The sequence below is a fragment of the Anser anser genome (genome assembly GCF_964211835.1).
Source record: "Anser anser genome assembly, chromosome: 17".
Taxonomy (NCBI): Eukaryota; Metazoa; Chordata; class Aves; order Anseriformes; family Anatidae; genus Anser; species Anser anser.
The window spans coordinates 7,450,875-7,465,074 of record NC_139738.1 but is presented as its reverse complement, the minus strand read 5'-3'; the positions used below and the strand labels follow the sequence as shown (position 1 = coordinate 7,465,074).

At 47.4% G+C, this 14,200-nt stretch overlaps 1 protein-coding gene across 1 annotated transcript in view; it reads left to right on the top strand.

Annotated features, from left to right (window-relative positions):
• Nucleotides 1-9,367: 9,367 nt before the first annotated feature.
• Nucleotides 9,368-14,200, top strand: part of PAX7 (paired box 7) — a gene marked incomplete at its 5' end in the record, with an annotated part of 64,682 nt that continues 59,849 nt past the window's right edge. The window contains 2 exons of the mRNA XM_083802434.1: nt 9,368-9,473; nt 13,948-14,028. Of these exons, the coding sequence (XP_083658560.1) occupies nt 9,368-9,473; nt 13,948-14,028 (187 nt within the window). The remainder of the gene's footprint in view (nt 9,474-13,947; nt 14,029-14,200) is intronic.

Here is a 14,200-nt window from a genome sequence, read left to right as displayed (position 1 = left end):
GGCAGGTGTACAGCAAACTTACACGATTCTTATTAGCAGCAGATCCATAGGGAGGGAGGGGCTGGGGGAAATCTCTCCAACAATAATAAAGGGAAGACCAGCTGAGTTGTTGTTGGGTTTGTTTCAGAGGATGTTAGGGTTTCTGAGGGGTTAGGAAAACAAAACAAAACAAACAAACAAAAAACCTCCTAGCCTTCTTCGTGGGCTCTGTTATTTCGTTATCCCTGGCTTAGGAGAGAGCAGTGATGGGCAGAAGGAGTCATAGAAGGCAGTTTTCACCAAATGAACAGTCTGACCAGAGAAAAAAGCTGTCATCCAGGTGGATGCAGGGATCACACTTCCCCCAGCACAGTTCCTAATCTCCACATCTCCCCTCTCACGGTCATTTGGAGCACAGCAAAATATCTTGCCTCCTTTATGTTGTCTTTACTGTCAGTGCCTATGAGGAATGCCCTGGGGATGGGGATGTGAGATGGAAACTATAGGTGCAGCCTTTTTTGCCTGTTGAACAGTCCAGATTTAGGTGTCATCCCCTTTAGGTATCATGCATAGCATATTAAAAGGCCTAAACATTATTGGTATATGGTAAATATTGGCCTTACCCCACTTGTCACACTATTTTGGTGCATGCCTTGCTAGTAAGTTGTATGTATTGCTGTATTTAAATTTACCTGGCTCTTTGGACCCAGGAAGTACCAGATGAAAACATCTGAGTTTAATTTCTATCTCAAATTAAAGCTTATGGAACAGGGCTTAGAAAGTGCTGAGAGAATGGTGTTAAATCAGTGCTTTTTGTGTGCAGACAGAATGTTAAACCAAGTGGGTGAGCGCCTCTGCACAGTAAGACAATGCAGGGTGAAGGTGGAAAAGGGGACTCCGGCCTTGTCTCATGAATATAAAATCTTTTCTAACAAATAATAGTTATTCATGGCCTTACTTAGCCGGCTTCTAATTCCTCTTAGGCTTTCAATTCTCATAGCAGAATCTTGCCATCAAGTAATGAAGTGTTTGTGGATTTTTCTTCTCTTTTTATCAATGTAAGTATCTTTCTTATGTTGATTTCTGTGTGGTTCATGAGAGACTTTTTTCAGCCCAGCGTTTTCAAGATATCTTAGATAGCAGCTGAACTTTTAGACGCTGCCCCAGGTGGATCCTACGCACTGCAACACTATTGTTAATTAAGAAACTGATCTAGATTTTTGTGCAAGTCAGCTATGAGTTCACTGGCGTTGGGCAGATCACCATTGCTTCTGCTGAGTGAACGGTGTAGGAGATAATTACAGGGTAGCCGATGCCTCGGCCAGGAAGTATCAGCCCTTGGGAACTGTCAGAGGCAGGCTTATGGACTAAATTGACCGCTTATCTCTTTTCTTTTTTTATAAAAACTTATATTTGAATGCGTCAGCAGAGGGTGACATTGTGCAGGTTTGGGAAATAATCTTGAGTGCCATCAACAAAAACTTTGAAATCTAAGGGTTTAGAATGGACTCCAATTTAAAGAATGTAACTTTGGTTTAGTGAAAACTGTTACACTTAAATAATTCCTTATAATTTGTTATCATTGCTATGGGCTACAAAAATATTTTAAATCTAAATATTATTTCTGACTCTAAAAATTCTTATTTTTATAAATGCAGGCACTTTTTATATACCAAAGTATGCACCTGATCTAATTTGTACATGTTTTTGAAGGAAACTTCAGTTTTTGTGAGGGAAACATTTCTGTCTTCTGGGTATGAAGTTGATCCAAGTGAATTTCTGCAGAAAACCAAAATAATATAAATGTTGGATTACACTTGCAGTAAAGAAAAATCCGTACTGCTCCTACTGTTTTTCTAAGGTTGGCTGAGGCCTGTTGTTACAAACTAAAAGAACTTAAGCAGAGCACAAACGTTTTTGCCCCAGCTCTCAGAGGGCATCCATGCCAGATTTGGCTGACCCTGGCTTGTGGAGCAGGTACCGCGCTTTTTCATGGCTCTGTTCGGCACCTCGTGCGACAAAGCTCCCATGGGGTCAGCACGAGGCAAAATCTTTCATAATCAACGAGGGGAAGATTGTTCTTAGGTACAAAGGGAGCGGTTGGTCTCCGCTGGGTTGAGATGGGTGCCTCCACCTAATACTTAGTAGGTATGGGGCGTGTGCGGCGCTTTGAAAGTCGTTCCCAGAAATATCAGCATCTCGCGCAGATCGCAGAGACACAGTGTGCAAAGCGTGCCTTCAAAAGGCCCTGTCATGGCCCGTGCGACGAGGTTCAAGGCTTGCTGGAACTTCTTGAGTTGTGTCTGTGTGTGTGTGTCAGCTGTCCCTGAGCCCAATACCAAACAGGGGACAATACAGACAGATAAGATAATGGATGAGAAGGGAGTGGAAAATCTATCCTGTATTCTGGTGGCATTTCTAATAGTGATAGCGCTGGCAGCATTGGACCGAAAAGCGTATCCAGCACAAAGGGCTGGTAAGTCCTCTCCAGCTCCCACTGTGACGCTAAAGCCGGTTGCAAATATCCAGCGCTGGGGCCCCTCGCAGTGGGGAGTGGAGCGGTGGCTACGTGACCTGGGGCAGCCCCGCCATTCCCAGAACAGGGCCGGCTCCTGCTGCTGCCGATCGGAGCCCAGTGATTGAATATCCCGGTGGGGTTTCTCCTCGAAACCACGTCACGTCCAGGGTTAAAATTAATATCCTGGCAGTATGGTCCAGCTCTTCAGCACGCATTTTACCAAGGTTTCATGTTTAGGTCTGTTGCTTACTCTTCTGACTGCCCTATCGTGTGGTTTATTTTGCTTGTGGAGGAAGTTGTCTTACTTTTGGCTTGTCTGTTTAGAAAACATCCACCAAAACAAATCAACACTCCTGCTCTCAAAGGGCACCTTTGAGTTCAGGCCTTTGCTGACCAGTTGGATTTGCTAGATGGCATCTGAGTGCTCGCTGGTTAGTTGCAGGGTCTGCCTTGCTGCTGCTGCTGACAGCGATGGGGCTGTCCAACAAAGTCGTGCAGCCCAAGAGCTTGGTCTGTCTGGGTTTTCTGAAGCATGAAATAGGGATCTTTAGGCATGGAGGGGAAGTGTTGAAGTAAGAAGGGCTGGCTAATCAATTACGTGAATAATGTGTTAGAGCTGTAGGTGATATTCAGCAAAGTGGTGTCTTTCAGAAAGGTGTGTTTTCACCGAAGCAGGAGTTTGAGGCTTGATACAGGAGGAGTTATGCAGTGCATCTGGCGAGGTGTGAGGAATTGGACCAAGCCGTGAATTTTTTGGTATTTTTTAGATTATAACACCCCAGCCAATGCACCTAGCAGCTGCCTGGGAGCCAGGACATCCATGTTTTATTTCTAGTCTTGACTTAGACCTGTAAAATGAATTTCCACCATCTATTTCCCTTGTCAGGTCCTTCTGCCATCATTTGTCCATATTTGCTTCAGTACAGTGCAAAATTCCCACCTAACCCTAGGAATGGGCTGTAGGAACTACAGAAATACAAGTAACAGTTAATGCTTTACACCCCAAAACACAGAGAATCTGGACAATGCAGGCAACTGCATTTTTGAAGTGTTTCAAATTTCAGGGGAGGTAATTTCTTAATTTAGCTAAGCCAGCTTGCTCTATCCCAAGAGGAAAATCTCCATGCTTGCACCCTGAATGTCCTCAGCGTGCGGAATGAAATTATTTACCAGCTGAAGAAGTATGAATATCAAAAGGTTCATTAAACATTCCAGCTAATTTTCTCTGGTCTGTAAAATTTGGTTGGGAAGAAGGGGTGGATGAAAGGGGTTAGGCTTTTGCATGGTCAGTGCTCAGCTTTCAAAATTACGTGGCGTGGAACTAACTTACATATTACCAAGCCCCTTGGAGGGTGGGTGATTCTCATGCAGGCTCCTCAGTAGCTGGAAAAATATTTTTCTTGTGACTGTTTGTGCACTTGGTGTGTCTGTTCAAGCTGAGGGTGAGAACTTCCTTCTTGTACCACTTCACTGCTTGGTTTTCAAGTAGGTTTCTGTGGGTTTCTGACTTTTTTTTTTTTTTTTTTTGGGAGAGAGAGAGTTGCCAGCACCTATTTTATTTCCAATCTTTGCTCAGAATCGGTTTGTTCATTGTGTCCATCCTACATGTAGCTCATGGGATTTTTGACATGGCCACCACCTTGCTGCCAGAAATTAGCTGGAGTCACAGAAGATTGCGTGTGTCCGTGCAGGTCCCAGAGAAGCAGGCACACAAACGCTCTCCCATTTGCACAGCTGTAGTCACCGAGGAGCCACCTGTTGGATGTTAGGCACCTTATAAACTCCCCACTTAATGTCTGCCCAACTTAAGAAACACTCAGTGATGCCGCTTGTTATCTGCCGTATCCAGCCCCTGCACTAGGTTGCAGACCGTTAATATTCCTATGTGATGCTTCTGGTTTTGGCCAAATACGAAGGACACCAAGCTTTGTGTCCAGTGTCTCTAAACAGCAGGGCAACGCTTGGCTGCATTAACTTCTGGAACTGTCAAAGGGCACGTGGTCAACATTGAACTGAAGTTTTTCATTTCAGGTCAGCTGAGCTGTTTTGACTACCTGGGTTTTAAAAAAAAAGAAAAGTAAACAAAAGATTTTAAAACAACGCACACCCCCAACAAAACAAACAAACAAAAAGTCCACTCGAACAGATGTTACTTAAGGTTATCCTGGAATACACCGACCACCTCCCTGCATTTGGGGAATTTGGCTGTTGAACTGAAAATCTCAAGATCTGCAGTGTTCTAACCAAAATAGATCCGGTGACAAATGTACCTGTTCCCATCAGTGACTGACAGGCAAAAGCGGTGTTCTGCACATGTTCGGTCTCTCCATCTGTAAGAGCAGAGCTCTGCTGAACACATCTCTCTGCTTTAATGGTGGTGGGAAATGTTTTTGACTTTGTTCCTCATCTTGAATTCCTAAGCAAGAAGCAGTTGTGAAGGGTTTCAGCTTATGCTGTGTGTCTGTCAGGGCACAGTTGCCTCATAGAATCACAATCCGAGAGGGAAAGAGATCATCACAAGCCCTTGAAAGATCCCTTGTTACATTTTTAAATAGCTGAAGAATGAAGTCATGTATCCTGAGGAATTCTTGGCAGATAAAAAACACAGAATATTATGCATATATAGTTATCTACCTCCCAGTAAAGCTCCTCTGTAGGGCTGGAGCTAGGCTTTGAAACTTACTGTTCTGTCCTGGTCATGGCCTCATGCAGCAGTTGTGTCTTGCCTTTGTCAGGACTGAAGGACGTACTTGGCACAGCTCTGTTCCTGGTGGTGGGATTGTTCCCCTCTCCCAAGGGGAGCTCCAAGTATTTAATTCAGGAAAAATGTGTTCTAACCTTCGTGTCAAAATTAAAACTTCAGAGCTGTCATCTGAGCTGAAATAGAGGCCGTGGATATTATGTAGTCTTCAGAGAGCCTCGCCTGGCTCTGAGCTTGACACACTTGAGTTCTGTGGAGTGAGCTGCCTCTGCTGTTTCGGCTGGGTGTGTTCACTCTGGAACCTAGTGGTGGAAAGTATCAGTAGAGAATGTTTTGCAGCCAGTGCTAGCAGGCACAAATGGGCACCGGTACTTCTGTCATGTTGCTGTTCCTACTCTTCTGGAAGGCTTATTGTTAGGGTGTCAGAAGTAGCAAAAAGTTGTTACCATGCTTCAGTATCCCACTGGCAAAACAGGCACTTGTCGCTCTGGGCTGGAAGCTTTGCCAGCAGCTCAGCTGGGACTTTGTCACCGGTCGATGCCGTGGAGCAGCATCGCGTGATAAAGAGCAGTGTGCCCAGAGGCGGGGTATTTGCTCCCTTGTACACACATGACTGAAGCAAATGTCCACCAAGCAAGAGGCAGGGCAGAATACTGAGCAGGTGAGCTCAGGTTCTCTTTTGGCTGCTGGACTCCTGCCCAGCTCGGTTCCCGGCAGAGAATCCCTGTCCCAGGACCTGTAGTGGAAGCCATCTTACAAGCCTCACCGGTGGTCAAGAAGAAGAGCAAAGACCCTGAATAGTTACACAGACAGCAGGTAGCAGATCTGTAATGGTGATTTTTTTGGCTGCCTTGCCCCTAGCTTTTGCTAACACTGCCCCCTCGTTCGCCAACCTCATCTTGCTCTGAGCCACCTCCTCCCCTCTCTCCACCCCGAGCATATTTCCCGGCCGCTGGAGGTTTTAATATTCAAGCCGTACCTTCCACATGAGCTGTGCTGAAGAGTTGACGTGTCGGAGTTTATTGATATCACATCGGGCTGCACAGGGCTGTCAGCTGCACATTCAGCCTTGAGCGACCCCCTAAGGTGCGGGCTCTGGCAGCTCTAAAGGAATCTGCACAAAAACGCCTTTTTGTTTTGTCCAAGGTGAGACAATGCGTGCAGGGCCCTGCACCAGATGACAGGGCTGATAAAGGACCAAGCGGCGCAGGGATATCTTTCTTTCTTTTCACTCCTTCATTCAATCCTTCTTTCTGTCACTTGCATTCTCTCCTCCCTATGCTTTTCTTTCTTCTCTTTCTTCTCCCAGCTCAGCTAGCAGAGAGCAGCACAGACAAGCAGAGGGGTTCAATTGCAGGCAAATGTCACAGTCCAGCTTCTCAACACATTTTCAGCAGCAGCCAAAGTTGCTGTTGGCCAACCTGATGAGGGGCACGCTCTGTTTGTGGGCCTTTTTCTCCTGGAGCTGTTATCATTCATGCACTTTGGAGTTTTCTCCGTGGGCTGAAATTAATGTAAAGCTGTGAGTGTTAGTGTGCGTTGGGAGAAAAGTAGGCAGGGGAGGGTTATAAATAGAGAGAGAAAGATAGAGGAGTCAGCAGGAGCACAGCAGAGAGACCAGGGAAGCAAGTGGAAGCGGTGGAGCAAGAGAGGATGTGTATGCACGCAGCGAGTATGCATAAAGCATAAGGGCAAGGGAAGGGGAAGGAAGCAGAAGAGGGGAAAAAGAATCAGATATTCTCCTGAGACACCTGCCTTAATGACTCTTACTGCTTCCCTCTGCTTCCACAGACCCGGCAGAAGACAAAGTAAAGGAAGCAAAGTGGCTGCTCGTGCCCACTCTCACACACCTCTTGGCTTCAGGCAGTCGCTCTGACATTCAGATAAATGAAGCAGGGCTTGCAAACAGCAGGAGGAATGTGTTTCTCATGTGTGGTTAAGTGGTCTCTGGTGCCTCATTCTCACAGGCTGGTTTTTCAGGGTTGGGAAAGGTTTATGAGGTTAAATTTGTTTATCTTTCCTGAAAGAGTCTTATATTGAAAGGTCTTTAACTCGATGTATCCAGCCAGGAAGGCCCAGAGCTGGAACAGCAGAGGAACTACGGGACAAGATTAAGGGCCGCTGGCAGAGCTATACGGGGGTTGAGGATGAAAATAAAAGAACTTGTCACAAACTGGGATAGAGGAGCAGTGATAGAGCTGTGCAGGGACCCCAGGGCAAGGATAGCAAGGCAGCCATCAGCTGAGATTGAGATGTGCTGGCAGAGCGCGTGGGGCCCAGGACTGTACCAGGAAGGGTGGCAGCACTTCAGGTACATGAGCAGAGGGGTACTGGGACAAAGTCAGGAGGAACAGAGGTTGTCCCAGACACGCATCTGTGAAACCTGGATTTGTGCACCTCACTAGGATGCTGGGCACCAAAGATAGCATGTCTGTGCACGAGCGATGCACTGAGCGTGCTGTGCCGAGTGGATTTCACTCCTGTGCTGGAGGAAGGTAAATTTTGCTTTAGATACCACCAGTGGCTGAGACATTAGTGTGCTGCTTCTTGCTCAGTTGGCGTCGGGGAAAATTCTAAGGAAAAGCACCGGATTAGGTTAAGGACGAGGGCTTGGGGCTGGGACAAAGGTACGCATTCCCAATATCAGAACCAAGGTGTAAGGGCAAAAACTGCCTGGAGGTGCTAGTCATTTGGCTGGGCTCCATTCAACATCTCGCTCCTGTGGATCTGAGCGTTGTTTTCCTGAAGGTGTTTGGATAACACAGGACCTTTTCTATTGTGGTACTTTTACCTCCGGGCACCCTCAGAGGGTGGTTGGAGCGCATGCAGGGAGGGGTCAGATATTGTATTGTGCACAGAAGGAGGAGTCAAACTGGTGCAATGGGCTCCTGGAGGTTCCCCCCCCCTCATTATAGTGGCTGTGATGTGTACTCTTGCTGCTGGGGGAAAAGCAGCATGGGTAGAGCACAGAGTGGGATTACAGCCAGCTGGGCACCACCAGCGTGTCCTTGCATCTCTTTGGCCCCCAGCTGGAGCTTCAGGCCTGTCAAGGCATGGCAGAAACATAGTATTAGTACTTAGCCTGGGTACCTCTGCCAGGAGCAGGGCTGAAGCAGGACACAGAGTGCCAAGTGAAATGGGTGCGTTTTCTCCCTCGGGTCAGGGTATCGGGAGCTTTCCTCAGCCCCATGTACCTCTGTGCCAGTCCTCCTTGCCTGGCTAAAGGGCCTGGCTTCCTGTGCTGCAGGCCCAGTGATCTGGCCTGGGTTTGCTTGCTTCTTTGATAGGTAAATCAAAGCAGGATCAGCTCTCCCATCCTTAATGCTAGCAGGCTTCCAGCACCCCGGGCACCCCTGTGCAACTCTCTGCAGCTCAGCCCCTCGACCGGGACGTGTTTGCGCTGCTCCATCGACTTCTGTACATCTGCGAGAAATTGTTTTAACGGAACTGGAGAGATGATGCTAAAGAGGGAAGAAAGCTAAAAAGGGAAAACTCCAGAAAAAGTGATCAGACCTTTTATTCTCCTCCTTTCCCCTGTATCCCAGCTGGTTTCCCTTTGCTTCCCATTTTCGGGAGCACTATTGATGCCTCTCTGACTACATCATTTCAATTCAAGTAGAGGAGCCAGCAAGCCCCTGCAGACTCTCTCGTGCAGCCCTCCGCTGGATCCTGCGCCTGCTACAAACACGCGGCTATGAATATTGAAGTGAAAAAGGGGCCTTTTATGGACTTCACAGATGTGCTGGGGAGTTGGGGCAGGCCTCATTACCTCGGGGTTCTTTAAAAGGCCAAACAAAAGCCAGAAGAAAGAGTGTTAGGGGTGGAGGGGGCAGGGAGGCGAGAACTAGAAAAAAAGTTGAAAGAAAAGAAAAGACGACTGGAGTTGATGGATATTCCATCTGTTTATGTTCAGACCAGTGCTGGGAATTAACAAAGGCTGTTGTAGACATAGGCTCTCTTTTTCCCTGCCTCCCTCCCTATCTTTCTCCAAATGTTCTGGATGATTTGGTTTTGTTCACTACTCGCAAGGAACAGAGTATGTTGTGTTTTTTGTGACCATGTGTCCTTGCGTGGGGGCACCACAGCTGGTACCTCGGCTGCCAGGCCCTGATTTGCAGTGGGGTTTGCTGGGGCCCTGATGTCTCTTACGACTTTCACATGCAGAGTAGATGGAGCCTCCGGGGCCGGATCCCTCCCCCGAGATAAAGGAGTACGGCTTCCTGGCTTTTACCAGAGCTGCACTGGTGTACGTCAGCAAAGGAGCGTGCTTCGTCTGTATGCGTGGCACGGATTAGGAATGAGCAAATGGTCAGGGATGCAATTCCTGCTCCTCTGTGGGGCTGGAAAAGCCCTCATCTAGCTTACCTTGGGCTCAAAGCTGGAAGTTATGTTCCCAGCCTGAGCGGGCTGCCTGGGATAGCTGCGGTCAGCACCAAGAGCAGTGCAGAGGAGAGCTTCTGTTGGCTGCATCCTTTCTCCATGCAAGTCCTCACCTTGGCAAGATGCAAGTGCTACATGACTCCCCCAAGGAAAATGAGCCCTCTATCTTTTTCTTTCCAAAGTCTTGCAGTGCCCTACTTGTAGTTATTCCTAAAAACCTGGCTGGATCTGAGCCCAGAGGTTACTTGTTCAAAGAGATGCAGACAAGTTGTAATGGCAAATGGAGGTGAATTCCGGACCCCTGTGCATCCTAAGCACCCTGACCAAGGAGAAGTTTATCTTGTTTAGAGGCACGTATATATTTCATGGTCAAGTGCCAGGTGAGATACTCTCATATAAGAGTTTTCTTAAAGGCCCCAAACCAGGCTGAGTTATGAGGCAAATTCCGGCAGAGCTGGGAGGAAAGTAACTTTGGGCTGAGTGCTTGGGGAAGTAGGACAGCCAGAACCAGGTAAAGCTTGCCAGACTGATCCAGGTCTTGTCTTCAAGCCCCACACATAAATGTGGGGCTCCTCCAGGCTGAATCCCTGGGATTGAGGCACGAAGGAAGTCAGACCGCTAGTTCCAAGCCAGAACAGGTGGTGTGGTTCTCACTGGGGCTGTCCTGCTGGCCGGCTGCATCCCCTCAGCCACTACAGGAGGTGTGCACGCCTGAGTGCCTTGTACAAGTGCTTCCTCTTCGTCTATTAAACCTCCAGGATTCCTCTCTCCGTCCTTCCTGCGGCTTCTCCTTCCACAGAAGACCATGCTTATTCAGAAGAGATCTTGACATGATGAGGGAATTATCTAGCGGCGAAACATCTCTCAATTTGACCTTCACCTTTGCATGTTCCCCCTAGGCATACACTCTGCCTCTCTCTCCCTGCACCCCTGTTTGAGAGCATCAGCTCCACTGTATTATTTCGAAGTTGTACAATCCATAATGGGCATTACCTCAGTCTGTGCTTTGGTTACAGCTGGCCAGTTCAGTGCCTGAATTAAAAAAAAAAAAAAAAAAAGAAAAGAGAAATACCCAAACCTTTATCTCCTAAGGCCCCCACACTAATGCTTTGCTGAACACTGCAGTCCCCAGCTGAGCTGTAAATGACTTTTTCATTTTCCTAGGCCTGCTACCCAGTCTGTTTGGTATTCAAGGGCACCCCACCAACAGGCACTATCATTCTGCTTGGGCCGAATTACTTGATTAAAACGCATATCAACTATTATGTGATTCGTTTTCTGCCTCTGCTCCACACCACAGCCCTCTAAACTATGTTAAACTGTAATACAGCCGCACAGGCATGAGCAAATGCTGGAGAATGGGGAGTTTACTGGTTGGAAAGGGGAGGGAGGGGGAAACCCAAGGTTTATTGTATGGGCTGTGTCAATTATTTTATTTTATTTTGTTTTGTTTTATTTATTTTATTTATTTATTTATTTTATTTTATTTTTTTATCTGGGAATGCGCTTGGACAGGGGAGGGGGGGTGAGAGATGAATTTGAAACACCTCTGTCCCCTCTTTGCAGTTCCACTTGCTATTGAATAGGCTTGGAGGTGAGTGGGGCTTATTCTGCACACAAATATGTATCTCTTTCTCGTTGTGAGCTCAAGACTTCATCATTTTCCAAGAAGAGAGAGAAAAGGCTGTTCTGGTTTTCACATTAGGAAGAAAAATCTAGGCAATGCAATTCTGTGTCTGTGATGCTACCACTGTGTCTCCCTGTTTCAGGCTTTTCATAGTCTTGTTTGCATTTTGATGGGTTTTGTTTGCTTTCTGCCAGAGGGAAAGGCAGATGCTAAGAAGTCAGGGAGAGTTTCAGCTCTTGCTTTTGAAGCTGTTGACTGCAGGTGCAGTGCAGGGAACATGCTCTGAATAAATGGCTGTGTCTTGCTGATCCTTGGTATCCCACCTGGATGCTAGCGTGCTTCTGGGGGGTGTGCAGTCCCACCCGCACTGCTCCAACAGATGTGCCATGGCTAAGAACAACAGCAGAGCCCTCTGCCATGTCCTCATCTGACTTTGCTCTACCCAGAGGCTCTGCTATAGATGCACTGGGCAGAATCACACCTTCTGGGGACTGGACTAGATGATCTTTCAAGGTCCCTTCCAATCCCTAATAGTCTGTGATTCTGTGTGATTCTGTCTGTCCTGTTGCAATAGGAGCTCTGACGTACGTAATTATTTAGTTATGGGCCGCACAAGGACTCCTCTTTCTAGCTTATGAACTTATTTTCCTGTATGACTTTTATTCTGGCTCTGCTTTGTCTCCTTAGCCAAGATAGATTTCTGTTTGTTTAGGTAGTCTGATCAGGTGCATTAATACTTTTATTTTCAATAGCATAGAAAAGCTGCTTATTGCTACAATATTTTGAGTTCTGCCAAGGGGCTGGTTTCACAAGCAGGTGGAAAAAAGAGCAAGGAGATACCAACATCACAGAACTAGATTGTGGCCTGTTACAGTCTCAACCTGCTAAATTCAGTAGGAGTGCTTGGAAATAGAGCAGGAATGAAGAGAATAATGTTGTGGCTGTATTGCATATATGCAGATCTTTGTCCCGTTTTATTATTTCAGGCACTCCTAACAAGGTACCCACAATCGAGGTATTTCCAGCTGTGAGATGGGTACCTCCTGACTGGCTAGTGGCAATGTGGCTCCAGTGATTAGGGCAGTGTAAGCATCAAAAGTATCATGTGGCAGGTGAAGTGACCTATCCAAGGTCACTGAGAGCCTCTTTAGCTGTCCTCTCGCACAAAATACCCTGCCCTGACACTCGTGTATGTACAGGACTAGAGAAACGTGTGTGCAGGGATAGCTGTTGGGACGCCAAAGCCAACAGCTTTGGTGGATGAAGAGCTTTGTGAAAAAGGGGGGGACCTGGTGTGGGGCTGTAATGTGAGGTGCTCAGATCCCGACGATGCCCTCAAAGTGAGGTTTTCCTTCCTTTCTTTTGCCATTAAATCCAAGCTCCCCTGTGGCTGCATTACCTTCCCCGCCAGCCGCCTCCCAGCCCACTTTTGTGGAGCATCACCATTGCTCCGGCAGTGCCTGGGCGAGCTTGCTGAAGCCAATTGCAGCACAAGCGGTGCAGTTAAAGCAAAGCCCTCCACAGAGCCATTCCCTTCCTCCTCTTCATCTCTCCCCTCCAACGCACATTTAATTTTTAGGATGGTGCAGCTGAAGGCAACAGAGAAAGAGAGAGGAAATGAGAGAGAGAGGGTGACAAAGAGGGAAGAAATACTGAATGTGTGATTCCCTTTTACCTGCTAACAAAATCCGAGCCCCACTTTAATGAATGCGTTTTCATGTCTGGTCCTGTCTGCCAATCGCTCCAGACGGCACCAAGGTGCTTCAAGGCAAGGCAGCAGGTCCTTACAGAGCATCAAGGGCTCAGTCTGAGCCTGGAGTGTCTTGTTGTGGCCGATTCCGCCTAATCCTGTTGATTAATTTAACTCCAGGGCTAAGAAGCGCCCAGAAGCAGTCAATGGAGGTGGAGGAGAGAGAGGGGGAGGAAGGGAAGTGGAAGAGGGAAGGGGCTGTGGAGAGGGAGGACAAATTCAGTCCATAATTACAGAGGGTTTTCCTTGCTCCTTTCCTCAAGCCGCAGTCCACTTCTGTTCCTTTCAAACCCCTACAAAGAGCTCTGCCCAGCTCAATGTTAATTGTACCCCAACCCGAAGCAGCAGCATTATTCAGGAATGCTGAGTTTGTGGGCCATAATTTACACATTTCCTCATGCTAGAGTGGGTCTCAGGACAAGCCCAGGCTTATGTTTGTCGCTGTTCCTATGTCATCCTGAGGGCACACCTGCACCGATGCTCTGGCCACACTTCATTCCATGGGGACAAAGAACCGTTTTGGTCTGTTCGGTTTTCCCCAGCTCCTCCTCCCTAAAGATGTGGGACTTGACATTGGTCCATGCAGACCTTCTGCAAGCCCCTTCATGTGGTCTTTGCTCCCCTCTGGCACAGGCCATGCTGGGTCTGGTCTGAGAAGGAGCCTCTACATTTGTGTAGCCCCCTCTGAACAGAGGGAAGAAATGAGGAATTTTCACACCTACAAATTTATTTTCATTCCCATGTTGGAGTTTATGTTTATTTCCAGAAGTATTGCAAAGCAGAGAGATTGCAGCAGTTTGGGTTTTTTCCTTCTGAGCTACCAAACAGTTATGCTAAATAATGAAGATGAGATAGCTCTTGAAAATACAGCGCTGGGATCAGTGTGTCCTGTAAAACACACACTTCTTTTTTTTTTTTTTCCCTTTTCCCTGGCTTGTCCTCCTATGAGATTTTTTTCCTCCCTTCACCTCTGTTCCGTTCTTTTCTGTCAGTCTTCAGCCAGTATGACATCCTGGGGGGGCTGCCTGTCGGACAGCTAGCTGTTTCCCATCCTTCATCACAACAAGTGATTGGTAAGCCACACAAGAAGCTGCTGCCAGATATTTCTCCACCTTTCTATTTACAGGGTGTTCACTGCTGTCCGTGCTGAGTAACTGCCAGCGCGTGCTAACTATTACTGCTGCAGTGATTGCCTGGTTGTGCTGGAGGCTGCAAACGGGGATTCTCCCTCTGCTCATGCTGGTG